General features: G+C 64.9%; 4 protein-coding genes across 6 annotated transcripts; 3 read left to right on the top strand and 1 right to left on the bottom strand.

The window, feature by feature from the left end:
* The first annotated feature begins 267 nt into the window (after positions 1-267).
* ARF3 (ADP ribosylation factor 3) lies at positions 268-3,805 on the top strand. Its single transcript, XM_064401276.1, has 5 exons — positions 268-403; positions 1,149-1,328; positions 1,439-1,549; positions 1,628-1,752; positions 2,785-3,805. Exons 2-5 carry the CDS (start codon positions 1,181-1,183, stop codon positions 2,944-2,946), a joined length of 546 nt encoding a protein of 181 aa, XP_064257346.1. The 5' UTR covers positions 268-403; positions 1,149-1,180; the 3' UTR covers positions 2,947-3,805.
* A 2,266-nt stretch (positions 3,806-6,071) lies between these two features.
* On the top strand, positions 6,072-8,736 carry FKBP11 (FKBP prolyl isomerase 11). Of its 2 annotated transcripts, none has more exons than XM_064401274.1 (6): positions 6,072-6,262; positions 6,686-6,751; positions 8,010-8,097; positions 8,187-8,220; positions 8,313-8,383; positions 8,478-8,736. In XM_064401274.1, exons 1-6 carry the CDS (start codon positions 6,146-6,148, stop codon positions 8,714-8,716), a joined length of 615 nt encoding a protein of 204 aa, XP_064257344.1. In that variant the 5' UTR covers positions 6,072-6,145; the 3' UTR covers positions 8,717-8,736. The 2 variants fall into 2 exon arrangements, with proteins under 2 accessions (XP_064257344.1, XP_064257345.1); XM_064401275.1 differs by having other exon boundaries at positions 6,076-6,262; positions 8,455-8,688.
* A 101-nt stretch (positions 8,737-8,837) lies between these two features.
* On the bottom strand, positions 8,838-12,545 carry CCDC65 (coiled-coil domain containing 65). 2 transcript variants are annotated; one of them, XM_064401261.1, is made up of 9 exons: positions 12,469-12,545; positions 11,630-11,757; positions 11,322-11,489; positions 11,081-11,250; positions 10,800-10,938; positions 10,523-10,720; positions 9,610-9,828; positions 9,381-9,533; positions 8,838-9,274 (listed from the first exon to the last, which is right to left on the bottom strand). In XM_064401261.1, exons 2-9 carry the CDS (start codon positions 11,753-11,755, stop codon positions 9,050-9,052), a joined length of 1,398 nt encoding a protein of 465 aa, XP_064257331.1. In that variant the 5' UTR covers positions 11,756-11,757; positions 12,469-12,545; the 3' UTR covers positions 8,838-9,049. The 2 variants fall into 2 exon arrangements, with proteins under 2 accessions (XP_064257331.1, XP_064257330.1); XM_064401260.1 differs by having other exon boundaries at positions 12,455-12,542.
* Positions 12,546-12,780: 235 nt separating this feature from the next.
* On the top strand, positions 12,781-25,125 carry RND1 (Rho family GTPase 1). Its single transcript, XM_064401268.1, has 5 exons — positions 12,781-12,963; positions 13,046-13,133; positions 17,490-17,599; positions 19,847-19,981; positions 23,534-25,125. The coding sequence occupies exons 1-5, from the start codon at positions 12,844-12,846 to the stop codon at positions 23,777-23,779; spliced, it is 699 nt and encodes a 232-aa protein (XP_064257338.1). The 5' UTR covers positions 12,781-12,843; the 3' UTR covers positions 23,780-25,125.
* Positions 25,126-25,630: the final 505 nt, after the last annotated feature.

The following is a 25,630-nucleotide window of genomic DNA, read 5'->3' as shown; positions in this document are numbered from 1 at the left end:
AACCCGGGACCCCGCTCTCCCCTCGCTCCCACCCCGCCCCGCCGGTGCGGCTCCCCTTCGGTCGGGGCTCTGCCGGTCCCGGTGCCGCCAGAACCGGGCTGATGGCGGGGGGGACACACGGGGACTCCCCCTCAGAGCGCCCCCCCCGCACTGCTGCAGCCGTTGCCATGGTAACGCCCCGCGGTTCTCGCCATTGCCCCCCCCCGCCGTTCCCCGCGCGCGCCCCCGGTCCCGGTGGGGGGGGGGGGGTGCGGGAAGCGGTGCGGGGCGGCGGAGCGGCGGGGGGGGAACGACACCGGGCGCTCTCGCGAGATCGGCGCGATCGGGGCCTCCGCTTCCGGCGGCGGGAGCGGTGCAGAGTCAGCGGCGGCGGGGGCGGAACCGGCACCGGCACCGGCACCAGGTGCGGGGCGCCGCGCCGCTCGGGGATGCGGGGCGCGGGCATCGCCGTGGGGGGCGCGGGGCTGCGCGGGTCGGGGGGGGGGGTCGGTACCGGGAGGGGCGGGGGGCTGCCCGGTGCGGCGGGGGCGCGGGTCGGGGTCGTAGCGGGGGCTGGGGGGAGATGCGGTGCGGTGCGGCGCGGCGGGCGGGGGCGGGGGGCGATGCGCAAGGGGGGGGCGGCGCAGTGCGGGGGGGAGAGGCGGTGGTTTGGGGGCGCGTTAGGATGGGGGGTGGGAAAAGGGGGGAGCGGTGCATTCGGGGGTCCCGGGGGCGCGGGGGCTGCGCACGCTGCGGGGGAAGGGGCGCGCTGCGGTGCGGGGGGGGGGGGCGATGGGGACCTCCCCCTCCGGCGAGGCTGCGGTGATGGGGGCATGGTGCGGAGGAGGGGTTGGATCCGGGGGCTCTGCTCCTTTCCAGGAGGGCGACAGCCGTGCCTCAGTTTCCCCCAGCGCAGCGCCCTGGGCTGTCCTTTTGCAGGGTGCAGCATCCCCATCTTTGCAGCCCCCCCAAACCGAGCTGCACGCACAGACACCCCCGTGCAGTGCATGGCCCCCTCCCCAGCCCCTTGCCGGGGGTCCCCCAAGCCCTGCATCCCCCCAGGACATCCCCAATTCCTGCAGACCCCCCCACCTCCAAGCACGGGGGACCCCTCAGCTCCACCCCTGCAGATTTCAGGGCCTCCCCCAGCCTGCCCCATGCCCCCGCAGGATCCGGCCTCGGAGCCAGCGCCGCCGTCACCATGGGCAACATCTTCGGGAACCTGCTGAAGAGCCTGATTGGGAAGAAGGAGATGCGGATCCTGATGGTGGGGCTGGACGCTGCTGGGAAGACCACCATCCTCTACAAGCTCAAACTGGGGGAGATCGTCACCACCATCCCCACCATCGGTGGGTGGGGTTGGGGGGCCACTAAGCAGAGCCCGCTCCCCATCTGGGCTCCTTTGAAGGGGCTGGTGGCTCCGCGTGCCTCAGTTTCCCTCCGCTGTCGCTCCCCGCAGGGTTCAACGTCGAGACAGTGGAGTACAAGAACATCAGCTTCACCGTGTGGGACGTGGGTGGGCAGGACAAGATCCGGCCCCTCTGGAGGCATTACTTCCAAAACACCCAGGGTAGGTGTCCGAGGGGACGGCGTGGGGGCACTCGGGGTGGCACCAGGGAGCCCTGACGGTGCCCGCCGCTCCCTCCAGGGCTGATCTTCGTGGTGGACAGCAACGACCGGGAGCGGGTGAACGAGGCGCGGGAGGAGCTGATGCGGATGCTGGCGGAGGATGAGCTGAGGGACGCCGTGCTCCTCGTCTTCGCCAACAAGCAGGTGGGTCTGGGGGTGGGGGGAGCCTCATGGTGGGGCTGAGACATCCCCCGGTGTCAGGGCAGCTGGCTGGGGTAGGGCTCGCCGTGGCATCAAGGCTGGTGTTGGAGTGGCTGTGTGACAGAGGCACGTCTGTGTCTGTGGCACCAGGGATGGTGCTGGGCACCAGGGTCATCCCAGTGGCACCAGGGATGGTGCTGGGCACCAGGGTCATCCCAGTGGCACCAGGGATGGTGCTGGGCACCAGGGTCATCCCCATCACACCAGGGATGGTGGTGGGCTCCAGGGCCATCTCCAGGACACCAGGGATAGTGGTGGCCCCTGGGACCAATCCCATGGCACCAGGGATGGTGGTGGCCCTGGAGCCATCCCCATGAACCCAGGGATGATGGTGGCCCCCAGAGCCATCCCAGTGACACCAGGGATGGTGGTGGCTCTCAGGGCCATCCCTGTGACACGAAGGATTGTGGTAGCACCAGGGTCATCCCCGTGGCATCAGGGATGGTGGTGGCCCCTGGGACCAATCCCATGCCACGGTGGATGGTGGTGGCCCTGGAGTCATCGCTGTGACACCAGGGATGGTGGTGGCTCTCAGGGTCATCCCAGTGGCACCAGGGATGGTGGTGGCCCTAGGGTCATCCCCATCACACCAGGGATTGTGATGGCCCCTGGGACCAATCCCATGGCACCAGGGATGGTTGTGGCCCCTGGAGCCATCCCTGTGACACGAAGGATTGTGGTGGCCCCAGGGTCATCCCTGTGGCACCAGGGCTGGTGATGGGCACCAGGGATGGTGGTGGCCCCAGGGCCATCCCCATGGCACCAGGGCTGGTCTTTAACACACTCTGGCCACCCCTGTGGTGTCAGGGCTGGAGTGTCACCTCCCCGTGTCCCATTCCCACTCCTTCCTGTCGCGTCAGTGCTGATGATGGTGCCCTGTGGCAGAGTTGTGCCCACCCCCATGGCATCGGGGCTGGTGCCAGCCCCCATGGAGGGGTTGTGTGTCACCTGTGTGACCTGCCTTGTGTGCTGCAGGACCTGCCCAACGCCATGAACGCAGCGGAGATCACGGACAAGCTGGGGCTGCACTCCCTGCGCCACCGTAACTGGTACATCCAGGCCACCTGTGCCACCAGCGGGGATGGGCTCTACGAGGGCCTCGACTGGCTCGCCAACCAGCTCAAGAACAAGAAGTGAGGGGGGTCCCTCCCTGTGCCCCCCTGGGCCGTGCCAGGGCCCCCCCCGGCCGCCCCCTCCCTGCCCCGGTTGGGTTTTGCTTTCTTCTGGCACCGGTTGCTGTGGGGTTTTCTCGCCTTTTTTTGGGGTCCCCCTGGTTCCCCTCGGATCTCGTGTGTGCGTGCGTGGAATTAGAGCTCTATATAACGCCCAGGGGGCAGGGGCAGAGCCCCGGGAGGGTGGGATGGGGGCTGGGGGGGAGGGGGGCCACCTCAGCACTGCCCTGCCTGGGGGGGCCGGGGACACCCCGTCCCCATGCATGTCCCTGCACCCCTCGCCTTCCTCTGGACCAAATGTGGGGGCAGCAGGGCCGTGGGGGGGATTTGGGACTATACACCTCCCCCTCCCTCTCAGCACCCCCCTCCCGGCCCCGTGTGCCCCCCCCCAGGGCATTCCACACGTCCCCAGCCCCCCCATGTCACTTCGAGGCAGGTCTCCTTCCCGCAGCGTGACCCTGGCAGAGGCGGGGGGGACAACACAAGGCTGCCAGCACCTCTGTGGTCCCCCTGGCCGTGCCCCCCTCCTCGCCCTGGCCACCTGCCCCCTCCCCCCCCATGCCAGCATAGTGATTGTATGTCCCTGCCCCTCACGGACGGACAGTGTCCGCCCCCCCCCCACCCCGTACTGTGCCCCCCACCCTCCCCAGCACCGTATTTATACCCCCGGTCTGTGCTTGGTGTGACGTGTCGCCGCGGCTCTGCCCTGTCCAGGGACGTGTGTTCTCAGCCCCCCCGCCCCCCCCTGCCCGGCCCCCCTGCGCCTGAGACGGTGGGTGACCTCCCCTGACCCCCCCCCTTGGATATTAAACATGTTTTATGTAGCTCTGCCCCTCGTCTCTTCTTCCGCAGCCCCCCACCCCCCCCCAGCGTGGGGGTCCCGCAGAGGGGATGGTGATGGACAGCCCTGGGCTGGCTTTAATTAGAAAGAGCTTAACGGGGAGGGGGGGTGGGGGGTGTGAGGTGGGGCTGGCAGGGGGCGAGGCCCCCCCCCCTCCCCTTCCCAGGCTCATCTTTAGGGGAATATTGGATGAAATGGTAAATCCCATTAGTGCTAATCCCAGCTGGGGCGTGGGGACGGTGCCAGCGCTGGGATGGGCGCGAGTGGGACTCAGCCCCCCCCTGCCACCCCTCCCCATGTCACCCCCCCGCATGGGTTAAGGGGGACTGAGTGGCATTTGGGGCTGGCGCTGCCATCCCATCGCCGTGTGCCCTCTGGACTGGTGGCTGGGGGGCTCTCGGCCGTGTCTGTGACACTGGGGGGCTGTGGTGGGGGCTCCCTGGTGGCCGGGAGCTGCAGAGCCAGTGCCAGGGCCCAGAATGGGGTGACCAGGACCCAGCACCTCAAAATGGGGTGACCAGAGCCAGCGCCAGGGCCCAGAATGGGGTGACCAGGGCTCCCCAGTGGGCTGGGGGCTGTGGAGGTGACATGGGGGTGCTCCAGTGCAGGTGACACATGTCCCACAGTGGGCTGGGGGCTGTAGAGATGACATGGAGGAGCTTCAGTGCAGATGACCAGAGTTTCCAGTGGGCTGGGGGCCATGAAGTTGACATGGGGGAGCTCCAGTGCAGGTGACATGTGTCCCACAGTGGGTTGGGGGTCATGGGGGTGACATGGGGGTGCTCCAGTGCAGGTGACCAGGGCTCCCCAGTGGGCTGGGGGCCATGGGGGTGCTCCAGTGTGGGTGACCTGTACCCCACAGTGAGTTGGGGGCCATGGGGGTGACGTGGGGGGTGCTCCAGTGTAGGTGACCTGTGTCCCACAGTGGGTTGGGGGACCATGGATGTGACATGGGGTGCTCCAGTGCAGGTGACACGTGTCCCACAGTGGGATGGGGGCCATGGGGGTGCTCCAGTGCAGGTGACACGTGTCCCACAGTGGGATGGGGGCCATGGGGGTGCTCCAGTGCAGGTGACACGTGTCCCACAGTGGGATGGGGGCCATGGGGGTGCTCCAGTGCGGGTGACCAGGGCTCCCCAGTGGGTTGGGGGCTGTGCAGGTGACATGGGGGAACTCCAGTGCAGGTAACACGTGTCCGACAGTGGGATGGGGGCCATGGGGGTGCTCCAGTGCGGGTGACACGTGTCCCACAGTGACCTGGGGACCATGGATGTGACATGGAGGAGCCGCAGTGGGGATGGCCGGGGGGCTCTGGGAGCTCCATCGCGGGGCTCACTGTGGCTGCCCGGGGCTCCCCGGTGGGCGGGAGCAGCGGGGCCGGCACCGACGCGTTCCCACCGGCCGGACCGACGGCTTTGTGTGGCGGGGGCTGACCCGGCGCCCCTAATCCCATTAGCGGCCCGGGCCCAGCCGCCAGCCCGGCTTCCCCACCTCTCGGCAACCGAGGCTGGTATGTGGGTGCGCCGGTGGGGCCGGCGTGCCGATGCCGTCGTCCGGGAGCTGCACCCGGCCTCAACGCCGTCACCGTCCCGGAGCGGCACCGGGGACACCGACGGGGCCATCCCCGCGGGCACGGGGTGGGAAATCCCGGGTGTGACCCCGCCGGACCGGGGGGATTCCCTGTGTTCCCAGCCCTGCCCTAAGGGCTGGGTGTCCCCAGGGATGGGTTCGGTCCCACCGGGCTCCAGCCGGCCCGCGGGACCCCAGCCCGGGCTCGGGGCTCGGTTTGCCTCGTCCTGCGCTGCCGGGGCTGGAAGAGCTGTAGAGGTGCGAGGAGAAGGAATGAGCTGGACCCGCGGGGGGCTGCAGGAGGGTTCTGGACCCGGGGAGGGGTCCCGGTCCCCGGTGGGTGCCGGTTTCCCCGGGCTGTGCTGCCGCCTGCCGGCACCGGCGGCGCCAGGACTCCGGGGGCTGCACCCAACCGGAGCCTGGGACGCGACCCCCGGCCCGGACCCCCGCCCGGACCCTCCGTTTCACTCCCCCGACCCTCACCGGGAGCCTCCGCTCGGTGTGGGCCGAAGCCACCGGGACGGTCCCGGGGCAGGGGCGGACTCCGGTGCCCACCGGGGTCCCCACGGAGCGCAGAGCCCGCGTGGCACCGGGCACCGAGGCAGCGGCGGGTGCTGAGCATCCGCGGGGGCCCGGAGGAGACGCCGGTGCCCGTCCCGGGGCCGGTCTCGGTGCGGGGGCGGTCCCGAGGGCGGGGCCCGAGGTGGGGGGCGGTCCCGGTCCCGGTGCCCGTTCCTCCGCCGCCGGCCCGGCCATGCCGTTCCCCGCCGCGCTGCTCTTCTTGGCACTGCTGCTGCCGCCGCCGCCGCTCTCCCGCGCCGCCGAGAGCGAAACCGAAACCGGCGCCCGGGAGCTACGGCTGGAAACCATCGTGAGCGCGGGGGAAACGGGGGAACCGGGGCTGCGCGGGAGGCACCGGGCACCGGGGAGCCACGCGGCCCCGTTGGGCAGGCAGCTGAGACCGGGACGGGACCGGCGGGACTCGGGGCACCGGCGGGATGGTGCCGCTCGGGGGGCACCGGGGAGCCCGGCCTGGGCACGGGGCGCGGGAGGAAGCACCGGGAGGCCCGGGCTGCGGCGGGGGGGAGCCACGGGGCACCGGGAGGAGCGGGCTGCGATGGCAGGGCGGCGGGAGGACCGGGCTGTGGCGGAAGAAGGCGGCGCAGCGAGGACGGGGGGGCCCCGGTTGGAGTTCGGCTCTCGGGGCGCGCTCGGGGGTCCCGTGGGCGCGGGGGCTGCGCGGAGCCCGAGGGGAGGGGGTCCCGTCCCGGCTCCCCGTGACTCCCCGTTGCAGGTGGGACCCCCCGAGGGCTGCACGGAGCTGTCGGCGCCGGGGGACACGGTGCACATCCACTACACGGTGCGCGGCGGGAGGAACACGTCAGCACTGCGCTGCGGCGGGCGGGGCACGGGCACCGGCACCGGCACCGGCACCGGCACCGGGGCGGCACCGGGGCGGTACAGGGGGTGGTACGAGGCTGGGAAATGGGGCGGTACCGAGGTGGAAGCGGAGTGAGCGTAGGGGTGGTGGCGGGGTGGGCACGGGGGCTGGATGAGGGGATGGTGCCAGTGAGACTGGCATGGGGACAGCCGCACGATGGGCTCTGGGTGGCACCTGGAGTGGCGCAGGGGTGACACTGGCGCTGGGACAACGCCAGGATGGGCATGGCTGGCACTGGGATCAGCCTGAGGATTGCTTTGGGATGGTCCTGGCACTGGGAGCGGGGAGGATGTCCCAGGGTGGCACGGAGTGTACCGGGACTGGGATCAGCACAGGGACTGGGATCAGCACAGGGATGGCACAAGGATTGGGATCAGGGATGGTACAGGAACTGGGATCAGGGGTGGCACAAGGACTGGGGTCGGGGATGGCACAGGGGCTGGGATCAGCACAGGGTTGTCACAGGGATTGGGATCAGCACAGGAATGGCACAGGGACTGGGATCAGGGATGGCACAGGGACTGGGATCAGCACAGGGATGGCACAAGGATTGGGATCAGGGATGGTACAGGAACTGGGATCAGGGGTGGCACAAGGACTGGGGTCGGGGATGGCACAGGGGCTGGGATCAGCACAGGGTTGTCACAGGGATTGGGATCAGCACAGGAATGGCACAGGGACTGGGATCAGGGATGGCACAGGGACTGGGATCAGGGATGGCACAGGGACTGGGATCAGCACAGGGGTGGCACAGGGATTGGGATCAGCACAGGGATGGCACAGAGGCTGGAATCAGCATAGGGATGGCACACGGATGGCACAGGGACTGGGATCAGCACAGGAATGGCACAAGGATTGGGATCAGGGGTGGCACAGGGACTGGGATCAGGGATGGCACAGGGACTGGGATCAGCACAGGGGTGGCACAGAGGGGAACTGGGATCAACACAGGGATGGCACAGGGACTGGGATCAGCACAGGGATGGCACAGGGATGGCACAGGGACTGGGATCAGCCCAGGATGGCACAGGGGCTAGGATCAGCACAGGGATGGCACAGGGAGGCCGCAGGGACTGGGATCAGCACCAGAGCAGCACTGGGAACACGCTGGCAGCCACATGGAGAAGGTGCCACCCAAGGGTGCCCGTGGCAGTGACCGCGGCCGTGCCCCCCACAGGGCAGCCTGGAGGATGGCCGGATCATCGACTCCTCACTGAGCCGGGACCCCCTGCAGGTGGAGCTGGGCAAGCACCAAGTCATCCCTGGTGAGTGAGGGGCTCAGGGGGAGCGAGGCTGGGGGGGCTCACCAGGGTAACCCCACCAGCCCACCCACCCTCACCCCGCTCTGTCACAGGTCTGGAGCAGAGTCTGCTGGACATGTGTGTGGGGTAAGCGTGGATGGGGACACGAGGGTGGGCAATGTCCCCCCCCCCCACAGTGTCCCCACCACTTTGTGGCACCAACACCCTCACTGCGGCAGGGAGAAGCGCAGAGCCATCATTCCCCCTCACTTAGCCTACGGCAAGCGGGGCTCCCCCCCAACCATCCCAGGTGAGTGCAGCCCTCAGGGTCCCCCTGGGGGTCTCTGTGGGGTCCCCGCTCAGGCTGTGCCCCCTTTGCAGGTGACGCCGTGCTGCGCTTCGAGGTGGAGCTGGTGGGCTTGTCCCGGGCCAGTTACTGGCAGAAGGTGGTGAACGAGGTGGTGCCACTGCTGTGCCTGGGGCTGGTGCCAGCGCTGCTGGGGCTCATCGGCTTCCACCTGTACCGCAAGGCCAGCAGCCCCAAGCTCTCCAAGAAAAAGCAGAAGGAGGAGAAGAGGAACAAAGCCAAAAAGAAATAAAACTTTCCCCTCGGCATCTGTGGCTGCTCTTCCTGAGACAGTGATGGGCACAGGGTGGTGGGAAGGGGCTGTGCCCCCCTCAGCTCCCCTCCCTGCCTGCCCCAGGGCTTTGATGGGTCCTGTCAGACCTGAGCAGGAGGTTACAGACTCAATGAATCCCAGAAACAAGACCACATTTTCAGGCAGTTTTGCTCTTTTAAGGCATATCCAGGAAATGACAATCCCTGAGTCCCCAAACAGCAGGCAGATCTGCCAGGGAGCCTCAGCTGGAGCTGGTGGGGCCAGGAAAGGGGTCCTGGTGGTTGACCCCTCCCCAGAGGCTCTCGGGCTGCACCATGCCCAGCGTCCCTGAGCGTGGCTCCCCCACAATGTTGGGCTCATTTCTGGGGGTGAGGCTTTTTCTTGGTGGCAAGGAGAGGGTGGGGGTCTTTAGGCACCTTCTGGTTGATTGTAGCCCCTGCCAGGTACTGCTGGAGGAGCTTCCTCAGCTCCTGGTTCCTGTCTGCCAGGGCTGCCCGTGCCTTCTCCAGCCCCATCTCCTCCAGCTTCGCCTTGTTGAACCTCTGCCAGAACCTCTCCAGCCCCACGTAGTCCTTCATGGCCTGGGGGGAGGCACAGGGGAGAGTCTGGGGTCTCCAGCCTGCCCAAACTGGGGGATCCCCAGGGCTGAATCCTCGTTCCCTGAGGACTGTGGCAGTGCCACCTCACCCGTGCCAGGGGCTCGCTGGCCGTCTCCTCCAGGACATCACGGGCTTTTTCCTGCTCCCACTCGGCCAGCGAGGAGGGGTAGAAAGGCAGAACCTTCTCCTCCTCCGTCTCCAGCCTGCGGCACATCTCAGCCAGCCGTAGGATGCGCTGAGCCTGGGGAGGGGAGACACCAGGATGGGCAGGTGGGAAGGGACAGCAGGACACAGGGCACGGGGACATGGCCACTCACCTTCTCCACCACCTGCTGCAGCGCCTTGAGGGTGGCACTGCTCTGGCAGGTGAGCGTGACCAGGTGGCTGCGAGCCGTGGCCCCGGCCTGGGTGACCTGGGCCCGGAGCTTCAGGAGTTTCTGGAGGGCGTGCTCCCCGTCGTCCCGGATGCGCTGCGTTTGCTCCTCGCTCTTCCGCAGCCGAGCCGCGATCTGGCTCCTCGTGGTGGTAACCATGGCCTGGTGAAACAGGTTGGGGATAATTCCTCCTTGGGAAGGAGATCTGCCAGGGAGCCTCAGCTGGAGCTGGTGGGGCCAGGAAAGGGGTCCTGGTGGTTGACCCCTCCCCAGAGGCTCTCGGGCTGCACCGTGCCCAGCGTCCCTGAGCGTGGCTCCCCCACAATGTTGGGCTCATTTCTGGGGGTGAGGCTTTTTCTTGGTGGCAAGGAGGGGGTGGGGGTCTTTGGGCACCTTCTGGTTGATTGTAGCCCCTGCCAGGTACTGCTGGAGGAGCTTCCTCAGCTCCTGGTTCCTGTCTGCCAGGGCTGCCCATGGGCCAGCTTTGGGATGGGCTGTTCAGGGTGGTGGTGGAGGCACAGTCCCTCGAAGGGCTCAGAAACCACGTGGATGTGGCCCCTGGGGACGTGGCTTAGTGGTGGCCCTGGCAGTGCTGAGAGAATGGTTGGGCTTGATGGTCTTGGAGGCTTTTCCAACCTCAATAATTCCATGATTCCATGGCTCAGGCACTGCTCCACCAACTCTTGGGGGGCCCCTGCTTAGCCTGGCCTGTTGTCACCTCCTTGCCAGTGCCACGTTGGGCTCCATGGCTCTCAGAGCCTTTCCCAACCTCAACAATTCCATGATTCCATGGAAAAATGAGTGAGGGAAACGAGGGTGACCCCACTCCCAGGACCACCCAGCGCCCTGCCAAAACCTGGAGCTTCTCCAGCTTCTTCGCCTGGGCGTTAATCTCGCAGGAAGTCCTCTCACACTTCCTCTTGAGCTCCTCAAACTCCACCTTCTTCTTCTCTGTGGCCTGGCTGTAGCTCCTCCGTGCTGTCTGGATCTGCTCCCACAGCCCCTCCAGCCTGGCCACCAGCTGCAGCTTGCTGTAGTGCTGATCCTGCCAGCACTGGGGACACACGGGTCACACCTGGGCGTCCCCTGCCAGCCCTGCCAGCCCCTCCGTGCCCGCCCCGTGCCCCCCTTGCCTTGTTTTTGATGTCGTCCCGGGCGCTCTGGAAGTTCAGCAAGGCCTCCTGCTCGTTCCTGGCGTGGTCCTGCTCCATGGCCAGCGCCATGTCCTGCAGGACCCGGCTTTCCCAGTCCTGCTGCTGCAGCATGGCCTTTCTGTGGGGACACAAAGCAGTGCCAAGACATTTCCCCGCTGACAAAGGCACTGCAGGGCTCCCCACGAGGCTCAGCTCCGTCCCAGGACACCCCACGAGTGCCACTGCTGCCCCGTTCCCCTTCTCCCCATGAAGTTCCACACCTCTCAGCCTCAAACTCGGCCTTCAGGGCGCCCACCCGGGTGCTGAAGCCCTGCTCCAGGCAGGCCAGGCGGCAGCGCTGGAGGTGCAGGAGATGGTCTGTGAGGTCCAGGTGGCTGCACAGGGCTCGGTTCTGCTGCTCCTCCGCCTCCTGCAGCTCCGTCACCAGCGCCTGGCGGAGTTTTTGGGGGTGTCACACGTGTCCCCTGGCAGCCCGCTCCACGCTGCCGGCCCCGCAGGCACCTCAATGGCGCTGTCCTTGCAGTCCATGACCCGAGTGAAGGTCTGGCTGAGGAGCTCGATGTCCTGGCGCAGCTCCTGGTCCTTGGCCTTGCGCTGGGCCGAGCGCCACAGCGTGAGCACCCTGTGCAGACCCCACCTGCTGCTCTGCTCCTCCCGGGACAACTTCTCCTGTGGAGGGGCCGTGCGAGGTGGGACAGGGGCAGGAATGGGCTTGGGGGTGCAGCAGAACAGAGGCAGCCAGCCCTGGTGGGGGGATATGGCTGGGGAAAGGTGAGGTGCGGTTTGGAGGGGATCAGGGGGTTCTGGACCTGCAGGAAGCGAGTGAGCAGCGCCCTCTTGGCTTTGGCCGCCTCCTCCTCGGCCAGCGCTTGTCTCTGCTGCAGCAGCAGCTCGGCCTCGGCCGCCGTGGGGGCAGCGAGACGGGACCCCGCCATGGCTGCACGGGGGGCACGGCAGGAGGGCTCAGGGAGTGCGTGGTGACCCCTCTGCTGCCCCCCCAAGGCCTGTTCCCCCTGCCCAGCCCCCCGCACGATGGGGCACCCCACAACCTTCTGCCCACCCGCACCTCCCTCAGGCTACCCCAGGCTCCTTGCCCCTCCACTTAGGGGTACCCCCAGACCCCACCAAGCTTTTCTCTCCCTTCCAGGGACCCCCCAGACCCGTCCCCACCTCCCTCCCCAGGCTCCCCCAGGCCCTTTCACCCCTTCTCTCCTTCCAGGGACCCCCAGACCCGTCCCCACCTCCCTCCCCAGACCCCACCAAGCCCTTCTCGCCCCCTGTCCCCTTCCAGGGACCCCCCAGACCCGTCCCCACCTCCCTCCCCAGACCCCACCAAGCCCTTCTCGCCCCCTGTCCCCTTCCAGGGACCCCCCAGACCCGTCCCCACCTCCCTCCCCAGACCCCACCAAGCCCTTCTCGCCCCCTGTCCCCTTCCAGGGACCCCCCAGACCCGTCCCCACCTCCCTCCCCAGACCCCACCAAGCCCTTCTCGCCCCCTGTCCCCTTCCAGGGACCCCCCAAACCCGTCCCCACCTCCCCCCCCAGGCCCCAAGGCCCATTTCCCACTGCCCATCCCCACCTCCAGAGCCCTCCTAGCTCACCCCCTTTCCCTCCCACGCTCCCCCAGCACCCACCGCCCCTTTCCCACCGCCTTTGGGGGGTCTCCCTCCCGCCGTTTTGCCCCGGTACCGGTTCCGGTACCGGTTCCGGTACCGGCCCCGCTCCGCGTCCCTGCGTCTCCTGGCAACGGCCGCTGGGGGGCGGGGCCTCGCGGCACTTCCGCCCTGACCCGCACGGGCGCCCCCTGGCGGGCGAGAGCGCGCCCGCACCCCCACAAGGGGCGTGTCCCGCCGCTTCTCCCTCTCCGCTATTGGCCGGCGCTTCGGGATTCCCAGCGATGATTGGCGGGCGGGCGCCGCCGTGGGCGGGCCTTGCGGGCGGCGGGGTATAAAAGGGCGCTGCGGCGGCGGGGCGCAGGGCGGTGGGTGGGTGCGAGCACGGGGGGCCCGTGCGCGCCGCCGCCATGCGGGAGCGGAGGCCGGCACCGGCCGCACCGGCCCGGTGCAAGCTGGTGCTGGTGGGTGACGTGCAGTGCGGCAAGACGGCCATGCTGCAGGTGCTGGCCAAGGATTGCTACCCCGAGGTGAGCTCGGAGCGGTACCGGGAAGCGGCAGCGGGCGCCGGTAAAGCGGGACCGGGCGCTGACGCTGCCGGTGCCGTTGCAGACGTACGTGCCCACCGTGTTTGAGAACTACACGGCGTGTCTGGCCAGCGAGGAGCAGCGGGTGGAACTGAGCCTCTGGGACACCTCCGGTACCGGGGGGAGACGCGCGGTGCATGTTTGGGGGGCTGGCGGGGGCCCCGGTACCGGGGGAGTGGGGTACCCCGGGAGGCGGTTTGGGGTTTTTGGGGGGTCGTGGTTGGGATGCTGCAGTGATCGGGGGGTCGCTGCAGTGGGGTGTTTTGGCGTCCCGAGGGTGTTTTGGGGACCTGCAGCGCAGGGGTTGGGGGGGGCTTGGTGGCCCTGTTGGGGTCTCGGGGGTCTTTTGGGGTGCCGGGGGTCTTTTAGGGTCCCTGCGGTGTTTTGGGGTCCCTGCGGCCGCGCTGGGGGGGGGGGGTTCAGGTTTAGGGTCATACCCGTGGGTGTGGGGGCGCAGCTGCTCCCCAGGGACCCACCCCACGGTGGGCGGTGCAGACACACCGGGGGGGTCACGGGAGGCTGAACCCCCTTTTTTGGGGGGGGGTCCCCGCACCGCTGGGGGGGTCCCACCCTGGGGTGCCTGTGAATGGGGCGGATGATGGCCCACACCGGTGTTGCCCTTCCCGGAGCACCCCGCAGAGTTGGGGGGCTCGGGGCAGCCCTGCCCGGTGCTGCAGTGTCCCCCCGGGCGGGGGGGGTCCCCGCCGGTCCCCGGTTGCCATGGCGATGCGCTGGCGCAGCCTCTTTGCTATTCCGTGCACGGAGCGTCTGGGCTGCGAAACCCCTCCGAGGCCTTTGGGGGTCCGGGGGGGGGGTAAGGGAGGGACACCCCAAAGCCCCCCCACCCCCCTGACCCCCTCCCGCACCCCCTTCCCGCGCCCCCCGCAGTCCCGGGCGCGGTGCTGGTGGCTCCGTGTCCCCGAGGGGGTGGCAGCGTGTGGCACCCCCTCCTCCGGCTCCCCCCCCGTACCCCGACACCCTTGGGTGCTGCCGGGGCTCCCCAAAACGGGGGGTGGGGGGGTTGTTACATAAACACCGCGGGCTCCATTTCCCGCTGCCTGGCGAAGGCGCGATGCGACGCGGATGGGCTGCGGGGACGGAGGTGGCGTTTTGGGGGGGTTCCAGAGCTCTGCCAGTCCCCCCGGCCCCAGCGGGGCTGTGTCGCTTTTGGGGGGCTCTGGAGCTGAGCCCCTGTGTCGTTCTTGGGGGTTCTCTAGAGCTGTGAGCCACATGCTGAGAAAGAAGGGGAGTTGTGTCTGTTTTGGGGGGCTCTGTCCCTTTTTGGGAGCTGTGTCCGTTTTGGGGACTCTGTGCCTTTTGGAGGACTCTAGAGCTGTGTGTTTGTGTGTCCCTTTTGGGGTGCTTTGTCCCTTTTGGGGAGCTGTGTCCCTTTTGGGGGGCTCTAGAGCTGTGTTCCCACCCCAGGCAGGAATGGGGCTGTGTCTGTTTTAGAGGCTCTGTCCCTTTTGGGGGCTGTGTCCGTTTTGGGGGGCTCTGTCCCTTCGGGGGTCTCTAGAGCTGTGTCCACACTGTGGGTAGGAATGGGGCTCTGTCCCTTTTGGGGGGCTCTGGAGCTGTGTGTTTGTGTGTCCCTTTTGGGGAGCTGTGTTCGTTTTGGGGGATTCTGTCCCTTCTGGGGAGCTGTGTTCGTTTTGGGGACTCTGTGCCTTTTGGGGGGCTCTGGAGCTGTGTGTTCGTGTGTCCCTTTTGGGGTGCTCTGTCCCTCTTGGGGATCTCTAGAGCTGTGTCCCCACCCCAGGCAGGAATGGGGCTGTGTCCCTTTTGGGGGGATCTGCCCCTTTTGGGGGCTCTGGAGCTGTGCGCTTGTGTCCTTCTTGGGGTTCTCTAGAGCTGTGAGCCACCACGCTGAGCAGGAGGGGAGCTGTGTCCGTTTTGGGGACTCTGTGCCTTTTTGGGGGCTCTAGAGCTGTGTGTTTGTGTGTCCGTTTTGGGATGCTCTGTGCCTTTTGGGGAGCTGTGTCCCTTTTGGGGGGCTCCGTCCCTCTTGGGGATCTCTAGAGCTGTGTCCCCACTGTGGGTAGGAATGGGGCTGTGGGGCTATTTTGGGAGGCCTCTGTCCCTTCTGGGGGGCTCTGGAGCTGTGCCCTGTGTCCTTCTTGGGCTTCTCTAGAGCTGTGAGCCACATGCTGAGCAGGAGGGGAGCTCTGTCCCTTTTGGGGGAGCTCTGTCCCTTTTGGGGGAGCTCTGTCCCTTTTGGGGGGCTCTGGAGCTGTGCCCCTGTGTCCTTCTTGGGCTTCTCTAGAGCTGTGAGCCACATGCTGAGCAGGAGGGGAGCTGTGTCCGTTTTGGGGGGCTCTGTCCCTTTTTGGGACCTATGTCCCTTTTGGGGGGTTCTGTCCCTCTTGGGGATCTCTAGAGCTGTGTCCCCACCCCAGGCAGGAATGGGGCTGTGTCTGCTTTAGGGGCTCTGTCCCTTTTGGGGGTCTCTAGAGCTGTGAGGCACCACCCTGAGCAGGAGGGGTTCTGTGTCTGTTTTAGGAGCTCTGTCCCTTTTGGGAATCTCTAGAGCCATGCCCCCACTCAGGACAGGAATGGGCCTGTGTCTGTTTTGGGGGGGCTCTGTCCCTTTTGGGGTCTCTAGAGCTGTGTCCCCACTCCAGGCTGAATGAGGGTCTGTGTCTTTTGGGGTCTCTACACCTTTGTCCCTACCCCAAGCAGGAATGGGGCTCTGTCCCTTTTGGGGGTCACTAAGCTGTGCCCCCAGCCCAAGCAGGAATGGGACTGTGTCTGTTTTAGGGGGGGTTCTGTCCCTTTTGGGGGTCTCTAGATCTGTGCCCCCACTCCAGTCAGGCCAGGGGGCTTTGTCCCTTTTGGAGTTCTGTGTCTGTTTTAGGAGCTCTGTCCCTTTTGGGGTCTCTAAAGCCATGTCCCCATCCCGGGCAGGAATGGGGCTGTGTCCCTTTTTGGGGGGCTGTGTCCCTTTTTGGGTCTCTAGAGCTGTGTCCCCACCTGGGCAGGAATGGGGCTGTGTCTGCTTTAGGGGCTGTGTCTGTTTTGGGGTGCTCTGGAGCTGTGCCTGTGTCATTCTTGGGGTTTTCTAGAGCTGTGAGGCACCACCCTGAGCAGGAGGGGAGCTGTGTCTGTTTTGGGGGGGTTCTGTCCCTTTTGGGTTCTCTAGAGCCGTGTCCCCACCCCAGTCAGGACGGAAGGCTGTGTCTGTTTTAGAGGCTGTGTCCCTTTTGGGGCTCTCTAAATCCGTGCCCCCACCCCGGGCAGGATGGGGGGCTGTGTCCCTTTTGGGGGGCTCTAGAGCCGTGCCCTCACCCCGGACAGGAATGGGGCTGTGTCTGTTTTGGGGGGCTCTGTCCCTTTTGGGGAGCTGTGTCCCCTTTTGGGGTCTCTAGAGCTGTGTCCCCACCCTGCGCAGGAATAGGGCTGTGTCTGTTTGGGGAGGGGGCTATGTCTGTTTTGGGGGGCTCTGTGCCTTTTGGGGGTTTCTAGAGCCGTGCTCCCACTCAGGACAGGAATGGGACTGTGTCCCCTTTGGGGGTCTCTAGATCTGTGCCCCCACCCTGGGCAGGAATGGGGCTCTGTCCCTTTTTGGTGTCTCTAGATCCGTGCCCCCACCCCGGGCAGGACGGGGGGCTGTGTCCCTTTTGGGGTCTCTAGAGTTGTGTCCCCACCCCGGACAGGAATGGGGCTCTGTCCCTTTTGGGGGGCTGTGTTCCTTTTAGGGTTCTGTCTCTGTTTTAGGAGCTCTGTCCCTTTTGGGGGTCTCTAAATCCATGCCCCCACCTCGGGCAGGACAGGGGGCTGTGTTCCTTTTGGGGTTCTGTGTCTGTTTTAGGAGCTCTGTCACCTTTTGTGGTCTCTAGAGCCGTGTCCCCACTCCAAGCAGGAATAGGGCTGTGTCCCTTTTGGGGTGCTCTGTCCCTTTCAGGGTTCTGTGTCTGTTTTAGGCTCTCTGTCCCTTTTGGGCCTCTCTAAATCTGTGCCCCCACCCCGGGCAGGACGGGGGGCTGTGTCCCTTTTGGGGGGCTGTGTCCCTTTTGGGGTTCTGTGTCTGTTTTAGGAGCTCTGTCCCTTTTGGGGCTCTCTAAATCCATGCCCCCACCTCGGGCAGGACAGGGGGCTGTGTTCCTTTTGGGGTTCTGTGTCTGTTTTAGGAGCTCTGTCACCTTTTGGGATCTCTAGAGCTGTGTCCCCACTCCAAGCAGGAATAGGGCTGTGTCCCTTTTGGGGGGCTGTGTCCCTTTTGGGGTTCTGTGTCTGTTTTAGGCTCTCTGTCCCTTTTGGGGCTCTCTAAATCCATGCCCCCACCCCGGGCAGGATGGGGTGCTCTGTCCCTTTTGGGGTTCTGTGTCTGTTTTAGGCTCTCTGTCCCTTTTGGGTCTCTCTAAATCCGTGCCCCCACCCCGGGCAGGACGGGGGGCTGTGTCCCTTTGCCAGACCCCCTTTCCCGTGTCCCGGGGGTGGGGGGCTGAGCGGTGACCCCCCCTTTCCCCCAGGCTCTCCCTACTATGACAACGTGCGGCCCCTGTGCTACAGCGACTCGGACGCCGTCCTGCTCTGCTTCGACGTCAGCCGCCCCGAGACCCTCGACAGCGCGGCCAAGAAGGTGGGGAGGGGGCTCAGACCCCGGGATGGTGTCCCCAGGGGGGGTTGGGGGGCTCGGGGATGCAGGGACACCAGTCTGGGGGGTGTCCCTGTGAGGTTTGGGGGGCTCAGGGACACGAGGAGACTGAGACAGGGGAGTCTCCGTGGGGTTTGGGGGGGCTCAAGGATGTGGGGACACTGCCCTGAGGAGTTCTTGTGGGGTTTGGGGGTCTCAGATATGTGGGGACACTGTCCTGGGGGGTCCCTGTGGGGTTTGGGGGTCTCAGAGATGTGGGGACACCCTTGCAGGGGAGTCCCCGTGGGGTTTGGGGGGCTCAAGGACGTGGGGACACCCATGCAGGGGAGTCCCTGTGGGGTTTGGGGGGCTCAAGGACGTGGGGACACCCTTGCAGGGGAGTCCCCGTGGGGTTTGGGGGGCTCAAGGATGTGGGGACACCCTTGCAGGGGAGTCCCTGTGGGGTTTGGGGGGCTCAAGGACGTGGGGACACCCTTGCAGGGGAGTCCCCGTGGGGTTTGGGGGGCTCAAGGATGTGGGGACACCCATGCAGGGGAGTCCTCGTGGGGTTTGTGGGATTCAGGGACACAAGGAGACTGAGACAGGGGGGTCCTTGTAGGGTCTGGGGGCTCCTGGGGGTATCTCTGTGAGGTTTGGGGGCTCACGGATGTGGGGACAGTGTCCTGGGGGTGTCTCTTTGGGGTTTGGGGGGTTCAAAGGTGCGGGAACACTGGCCTGAGGAGTTCTTGTGGGGTTTGGGGGTCTCAGAGATGTGGGGACATTGGCCTGGGGGGTCCCTGGGGGGTTTGGGGAATTCAGAAGCACAAGGAGACTGATACAGGGGAGTCCCTCTGGAGTTTGGGGGGCTCCTGGGGGTATCTCTGTGAGGTTTGGGGGCTCACAGATGTGGGGACAGTGTCCTGAGGGTATCTCTGTGGGGTTTGAGGGGCTCAAGGGTGCGGGGACCCCGGCCTGAGGAGTTCTTGTGGGGTTTGTGGGGCTCAGAGATGTGGGGACACCCATGCAGGGGGGTCCCTGTGGGGTTTGGGGGCCTCACGGACACAAGGAGACTGAGACAGGGGAGTCCCTGTGGGGTTTGGGGGGCTCAGAGATGTGGGGACAGTGTCCTGGGGGTATTTCTGTGGGGTTTGGGGGGCTCAAGGAAGCGGGGACACCCATGCATTGGGGTCCCTGTGGGGTTTGGGGGGCTCAGGGACATGGGGGCACTGTCCTGGGGGTATCCCTGTGGGGGTCAGGGACACGGGGACAGTGTTCTGGGGGTATCTCTGAGGGGTTTGGGGTGCTCCTGGGGGTGTCTCTGTGGGGTTTGGGGGTTCAGGATGTGAGGACACTGTCCTGGGGGTATCTCTGTGGGGTTTGGGGGTTTAGGGACATAGGAACACTGTCCTGGGGGTGTCTCTGTGGTGTTTGGGGTTTCCTGGGAGTATCTCTGAGGGGTCTGGGGGGCTCAGGGATGTGAGGACACTGTCTTGGGGGTATCTCTGTGGGGTTTGGGGGGCTCCTGGGGGTGTCTCTGTGAGGTCTGGGGTGTTCAGGGACATGGAGACTGTATCCTGGGGGTATCTCTGTGGGGTTTGGGGGGTCCTGGGGGTATCTTTGTGGGGTCTGGGGGGTTATGGGGGTATCTTTGTGGGGTCTGGGGGGTTCAGGGACATAGGAACACTGTCCTGGGAATATCTCTGAGGGGTTTGGGGGGACTCAGGGATGTTGGGAGTCTGTCCTGGGGGTGTCTCTGAGGGGTTTGGGGGGGCTCAGGGACATAGGGACTCTGTCCTGGGGTATCTCTGTGGGGTCTGCAGCGTTCAGGGATGTGGGGACACTGTCCTGGGGGTATCTCTTGTGGGGTTTGGGGGGTCCTGGGGGTATCTCTGTGGGGTCTGAGGGGCTCAGGGATGTGGGGACACTGTCCTGGGGGTATCTCTGTGGGGTTTGAGGGGCTCCTGGGGGTATCTTTGTGGGGTCTGGGGGGTTCAGGGACATAGGAACACTGTCCTGGGGGTATCTCTGTGGGGTCTGAGGGGCTCAGGGATGTTAGGATACTGTCCTGGGAGTATCTCTGTGGGGTTTGGGGGGGTCAGGGGGTATCTTTGTGGGGTCTGGGGGGTTCAGGGACATAGGAACACTGTCCTGGGTGTATCTCTGTGGGCTCAGGGCTGGCACACCACCCCCGTGGGGTGACAGGGAGAGGCTTTCGGGGTCCCCCTGTCCCTGAGCGCTGCCCTGACCCCTCAGTGGAAGACAGAAATCCTGGATTATTGCCCCAACACGCGGGTGCTGCTCATCGGCTGCAAGACGGACCTGAGGACAGACCTGAGCACGCTGCTGGAGCTCTCGCACCAGAAACAGGCGCCCATCTCCTACGAGCAGGTCTGGGGGGGCCCGCTGGGTTTGGGGGGGCCCCGGTGGTTGTGGGGGGTGGGTTTGGGGTGTCCCAGTGGTCTGGTGTGGGGTGGGTTTGGGGCGGATCCTGGTGTTTGCAAGGAGTGATTTTTTTGCATGTCCCGGTGTTTTTGGGGGTCAGTTTGGGGTGTCCTGGTGGTTGTGGGGGTGATTTTTGGGGTGTCCCAGTGGTCTGATATGGGGGTGGGTTTGGGGGATCCTGCTGTTTGCACAGGGGTCAGTTTGGGGTGTTCTGTGTTTGCAGGGAGTGATTTTTGGGGTGTCCTGGTGGTTTTGGGCATGGATTTGGGGTGTCCCAGTGGTTTTGGGGTGTCCCTGTGGTCTGATATGGGGGTGGATTTTGGGGGGATCCTGGTGTTTGCACAGGGCTGACTTTGGGGTGTTCTGGTGTATGTAGGGGGTGATTTTTGGGGTGTTCTGGTGGTCTGATATGGTTTTGGGGGATCCTGGTGTTTGAAGGGGGTGATTTTTGGGGTGTCCCGGTGGTTTTGGGGATGGATTTGGGGTGTCCTGATGGTTGTGCTGGTGATTTTTGGGGTGTCCCTGTGGTTTGATATGGGGGTGGGTTTTGGGGGATCCTGGTGTTTGCACAGGGCTCAGTTTGGGGTGTCCTGGTGTTTGCAGGGAGTGATTTTTGGGAGGTCCCAGTGTTTTGGGGAGTCAGTTTGGGGTGTCCCAGTGTTTTTGGGGGTGTTTTTTGGGGTGTCCCAGTGGTCTGGTGTGGGGGTGAGTTTGGTGGGGATCCTGGTGTTTGCACAGGGGTCACTTTGGGGTGTCCTGGTGTTTTTGGGGGTGATTTTTGGGGTGTCCTGGTGTTTTTTGGGGTCAGTTTGGGATGTCCTGGTGGTTGTGGTGTGGGTTTAGGGGGGGTCCCCGGTGGTTTGGGGTGATTTTTGGGGTGTCCCTGTGGTCTGATGTGGGGGTGGGTTTGGGGGGGATCCTGGTGTTTGAAGGGGAGCAGGTTTGGGGTGTTCTGGTGTTTGAAGGGGGTGATTTTTGGGGTGTCCCGGTGGATTTGGGGTGTCCCAGTAGTTGTAGGTGTGATTTTTGGGGTGTCCCAGTGGTTGTGGGGGTGATTTTTGGGGTGTCCCGGTGGTCTGATATGGTTTTTGGGGGGTCCTGGTGTTTTCAGGGGGTGATTTTTGGCGTGTCCCGGTGGTTTTGGGGATGGATTTGGGGTGTCCTGATGGTTGTGCTGGTGATTTTTGGGGTGTCTCTGTGGTCTGATATGGGGGTGGGTTTGGGGTGCATCCTGGTGTTTGCAGGGAGTGATTTTTGGGGTGTCCCAGTGTTTTTGGGGTGTGATTTTTGGGGTGTCCTGGTGGTCTGATATGCTTTTTGGGCGGTCTTGGTGTTTTCAGGGGAGTGGGTTTGGGGTGTCCTGGTGTTTGCAGGGGGTGATTTTTGGGGTGTCCCGGTGGTTTTGGGGATGGATTTGGGGTGTCCTGATGGTTGTGCTGGTGATTTTTGGGTTGTCCCTGTGGTTTGATATGGGGGTGGATTTTGGGGGGATCCTGGTGTTTTCAGGGGAGCAGGTTTGGGGTGTCCTGGTGTATGCAGGGAGTGATTTTTTTCGGGGGTCCCACTGTTTCGGGGAGTCAGTTTGGGGTGTTCCAGTGCTTTTGGGGGTGTATTTGAGGTGTCCCAGTGTTTTTGGGGGTGATTTTTGGGATGTCCCTGTGGTCTGATACGGGGGTGGGTTTGGGGCGGATCCTGGTGTTTGCAGGGAGTGATTTTTGGGGTGTCCCTGTGGTTGTGGGTGTGATTTTTGGGGTGTCCTGTTAGTCTGATATGGTTTTGAGGGATCCTGGTGGTTTTGGGGGTGATTTTTGGGGTGTCCCGGTGGTCTGGTATGGGGGTGGGTTTTGGGGGGATCCTGGTGTTTGCACAGTGCTCACTTTGGGGTGTTCTGGTGTATGCAGGGGGTGATTTTTGGGATGTCCCGGTGTTTTTGGGGTGTCCCAGTGGTTGTGATTTTTGGGGTATCCCAATGGTCTGGTGTGGCGATGAGCCCCAGTGTTTGCACAGGGCTCACTTTGGGGTGTCCTGGTGTTTGTGGGGGTCAGTTTAGGATATCTCAGTGGGTTTGGGCTGTCCTGGTGGGTTTGGGGTGTCCCAGTGTTTGTGGGGCTCCATTTGGGCTGTTCCAATGGGCCTGTGGGGCTCAATTTGGGGTGTACCAGTGAGTTTGGGGGTGTCCTGATGGGTTTGGGATATCCCAATGACTTCGGGCTGTCCTGGTGTTTGTGGGGGTGGATTTCGGGGTGTCCCAGTGTTTGTGGGGTTCACTTTGGGGTATCCCGGTGGTTTGGGCTGTCCCAGTGTTTGGGGGGGTTCTGGTGTTTGTGGGGCTCACTTTGGGCTGTCCCGATGGGTTTGGGGTTCAGTTTAGGATATCTCAGTGTGTTTGGGTTGTCCTGGTGTTTGCACAGGGCTCACTTTAGGATATCCCGATGGGTTTGGGGGTGTCCCGATGGCTTTGGGGTTTAGTTTGGGCTGTCCTGGTGTTTGCACAGGGCTCAGTTTAGGATATCCTGATGGGTTTGGGGGTGTCCTGGTGGATTTCGGGGTGTCCCAGTGTTTTTGGGGGTGTATTTCAGGGTGTCCCAGTGGGTTTGTGGGTGTTCCTGGCACTCACTCGGTGCTGTCCCAGTGTGTTTGGGGGTGTCCTGGTGTTTGTGGGGGTGTATTCCGGGGTGTCCCGGTGGGTTTGGGGGTGTCCCGGTGTTTTGGGGGGTGTATTTTGGGGTGTCCCGCTATATTTTGGGGCGTCCCAGTGGGTTCCTGGCGCTCACTCTGTGCTTCCCCGGTGTTTTTGGGGGTGTGTTTTGGGGTGTCCCGGTGGATTTCGGGATGTCCGGTGTTTTTGGGGGTGTATTCCGGGGTGTCCCGGTGTGTTTGGAGGTGTCCTGGTGTTTTTGGGGGTGTATTTTGGGATATCCCGGTATATTTCGGGGTGTCCCGGTGTTTTTGGGGGTGTATTCCGGGGTGTCCCGGTGTCTTCCCGGCGCTCACGGTGTTTTTGGGGGTGTCCCGGTGTTTTTGGGGGTGTTTTTGGGGGTGTCCCGGTGTGTTCCCGGAGCTCATCCGGCGCTGCCCTGGTGGGTTTGGGGGTGTACTTCGGGGTGTCCCGGTGTTTTTGGGGGTGTCCCCTTGGGTTTGGGGGTGTTCCCGGCGCTCACCCGGCGCTGCCTCGGTGTTTTTGGGGGTGTCCCGGTGTTTTTGGGGATGTCCCGGTGTTTTTGGGGGTGTATTCCGGGGTGTCCCGGTGTGCTCCCGGCGCTGCCCCCGTGTTTTTGGGGGTGTCCCGGCGTTTTTGGGGGTGTCCCCTTGGGTTTGGGGGTGTTCCCGGCGCTCACCCGGCGCTGCCCCGGTGTTTTTGGGGGTGTATTCCGGGGTGTCCCGGTGGGTTTGGGGGTATCCCGGTGGGTTTGGGGGTGTATCCCGGGATATCCCGGTGTATTTTGGGGTGTCCCGGTGTGCTCCCGGCGCTCACCCGTGGCCGCCCCGCTCCCGCAGGGCTGCGCGGCCGCCCGGCAGCTGGGAGCCGAGGCTTACCTGGAGTGCTCGGCGTTCACGTCGGAGAAGAGCGTGCACAGCATCTTCCGGAGCGTGTCCGGGCTGTGCCTGAGCAGGGCCCCCCCGGCGCCGCCCCGCAGCCCCCCCCGCGGCCTCTCCAAGCGGCTCCTGCACCTCCCCAGCCGCTCCGAGCTCATCTCCTCCACCTTCAAGAAGGAAAAGGCAAAAAGCTGCTCCGTCATGTGAGGGGGGGGACAAGGGAATGGACCCCCCCGACCCGCCCCCGACTCGCACCCACCTGTGGGACCCCCCCCCGGAATGGGGTGAGGGGCTGGGCAGGGCTTTGGGGTCCCCCCCCCCAGTAAAGGGGGGATGCCCTTGCCTGGCACTGCTGCCCTGCCAGCCCCACAGCCTGGGGGGCTGCCCCCCGTGGGAGGGGGGTCTGGGGGTGGATTCGCCCGGTTCTCAACCCTGAGGGGGTCCCTGTGGGGTTTGGGGTGCTCAGACCCTCGGAGACATCAACCCTGGGGGGGTTTGGGGTCACAAAACCCTGGGGACATCAACCCTGGGGGGTCCCTGTGAGGTTTGGGGTGCTCAGACCCTCAGAGAGATCAACCCAGAGGGGTCCCTGGGGGGTTTGGGGTGCACAGGACCCTGGGGACATCGACCCTGTGGGGTCCCTGGGGGGTTTGGGGTGCTCAAGACCCTCAGAGAGATCAACCCAGAGGGGTCCCTGGGGGGTTTGGGGTCACAAAACCCTGGGGACATCAACCCTGGGGGGTCCCTGTGAGGTTTGGGGTGCTCAGACCCTCAAGGACATCAACCCAGAGGGGTCCCTGGGGGTTTGGGGTGCTCAGACCCTCAGAGAGATCAACCCAGGGGGGTCCCTGTGGGGTTTGGGGCACACAAGACCCTGAGGGCATCGACCCTGTGGGTCCCTGGGGGGTTTGGGGTGCACAGGACCCTGGGGACATCAACCCCGGGGGGCTTTGGGGTCACAAAACCCTGGGGACATCAACCCAGAGGGGTTCCTGTGGGGTTTGGGGTGCTCAGACCGTCAGGGACATCAACCCTGGAGGGGTTTGGGGTCACAAAACCCTGGGGACATCAACCCTAGAGGGTCCCTGTGGGGTTTGGGGTGCTCAGACCCTCAGGGACATCAACCTGGGGTGGTCCCTGTGGGGTTTGGGGCACACAGGACCCTGGGGACATCAATTCTGGGGGTCTTGGGGGTCACAGAACCCTGGGGACATCAACCCAGAGGGGTTCCTGGAGGGTTTGGGGTGCTCAGACCCTCAGGGATGTCACCTGGGATGGTCCCTGTGGGGTCTGGGGGACACGGGGCCGCCGTCCCGGGGGTCCCTGTGGGGTTTGGGGTGCACATCATGGGACTCATCCATGGCCTCATCCTGTTCCCTGCCCCTTCCCCCCATCCCTCATCTGCTGCTTGGCCCTGGGGGACCCTGTGGGTTGGGGAGTGGGGCGGGGGGCTGTTTTATGGACGGTATTTTGGGGGAGGGGGGTGTCTGTTCCATGTCCGTGTTATTAAAAAGCTTATTTATTATCAGAAATATAACACCTACCTACGTGCAGCCCTGCCTGGCCCTGTGCTTTTGGGATGATCCTGGGGTTTGGAGGCTGTCGGGAGTTTTGGGATGTGTCGGTGTCGCTGCTGGTGGTGACACTGATGTGGGGCTCAGCTGTCACCCCTGGTTTGGGGTTTTTTGGGGGGTGCCAAAAGGGTCCCCCCACCTCTTCTGCCCCCAGACTCTGCCTGGGACACCCCAATCTTGTGAATGGGGGGTGGGGCTCCTTCAGGGACGCCGATCTGGGGGTTCTGGGTGAATTTTGGGTGCACGGGGCTGTGGGGCCGCGGACCTGGGGGGGTCCCCGTGGGATTTGGGGTGTGCAGGGACATGGGGGACGCTGACTCGGGAGGGTTTGGGATGCTCTGGGCTGTGAACACACGTCCTCAGGGGCCTCATTTGGGTAAGCAGGAGGTGCCTGCGGGCCGTGGTGGGGCTCAGGGACACGGGGACACCGTCCGGGGGGACTCTTTGCCGTGGGGCGGGGGGAGTTACCGCGCGGCGGAAGGAT

Source organism: Passer domesticus, chromosome 31 (assembly GCF_036417665.1).
Source record: "Passer domesticus isolate bPasDom1 chromosome 31, bPasDom1.hap1, whole genome shotgun sequence".
Lineage (NCBI taxonomy): Eukaryota > Metazoa > Chordata > Aves > Passeriformes > Passeridae > Passer > Passer domesticus.
Note: the sequence above shows the minus strand (reverse complement) of the source record. Positions and strands in the feature narration are given on the sequence as shown.

What these genes read in the sequence shown, in the direction of transcription:
- ARF3 (XM_064401276.1), top strand. Translation starts at nt 1,181, where the DNA reads ATGGGCAACATCTTCGGGAACCTGCTGAAGAGCCTGATTGGGAAGAAG. An exon ending in TTACTTCCAAAACACCCAGG is followed by an intron (nt 1,550 to 1,627) that starts GTAGGTGTCCGA and finishes CGCTCCCTCCAG; the next exon opens with GGCTGATCTTCGTGGTGGAC. An exon ending in TCGTCTTCGCCAACAAGCAG is followed by an intron (nt 1,753 to 2,784) that starts GTGGGTCTGGGG and finishes TGTGTGCTGCAG; the next exon opens with GACCTGCCCAACGCCATGAA.
- FKBP11 (XM_064401274.1), top strand. Translation starts at nt 6,146, where the DNA reads ATGCCGTTCCCCGCCGCGCTGCTCTTCTTGGCACTGCTGCTGCCGCCG. An exon ending in AGCTACGGCTGGAAACCATC is followed by an intron (nt 6,263 to 6,685) that starts GTGAGCGCGGGG and finishes TCCCCGTTGCAG; the next exon opens with GTGGGACCCCCCGAGGGCTG. An exon ending in CTCCCCCCCAACCATCCCAG is followed by an intron (nt 8,384 to 8,477) that starts GTGAGTGCAGCC and finishes CTGCGCTTCGAG; the next exon opens with GTGGAGCTGGTGGGCTTGTC.
- CCDC65 (XM_064401261.1), bottom strand. Translation starts at nt 11,755, where the DNA reads ATGGCGGGGTCCCGTCTCGCTGCCCCCACGGCGGCCGAGGCCGAGCTG. An exon ending in GCCGAGTTTGAGGCTGAGAG is followed by an intron (nt 10,939 to 11,080) that starts GTGTGGAACTTC and finishes GTGTCCCCACAG; the next exon opens with AAAGGCCATGCTGCAGCAGC. An exon ending in CCAGCGAGCCCCTGGCACGG is followed by an intron (nt 9,275 to 9,380) that starts GTGAGGTGGCAC and finishes GCCTCCCCCCAG; the next exon opens with GCCATGAAGGACTACGTGGG.
- RND1 (XM_064401268.1), top strand. Translation starts at nt 12,844, where the DNA reads ATGCGGGAGCGGAGGCCGGCACCGGCCGCACCGGCCCGGTGCAAGCTG. An exon ending in TCGACAGCGCGGCCAAGAAG is followed by an intron (nt 17,600 to 19,846) that starts GTGGGGAGGGGG and finishes CTGACCCCTCAG; the next exon opens with TGGAAGACAGAAATCCTGGA. An exon ending in CGCCCATCTCCTACGAGCAG is followed by an intron (nt 19,982 to 23,533) that starts GTCTGGGGGGGC and finishes CCGCTCCCGCAG; the next exon opens with GGCTGCGCGGCCGCCCGGCA.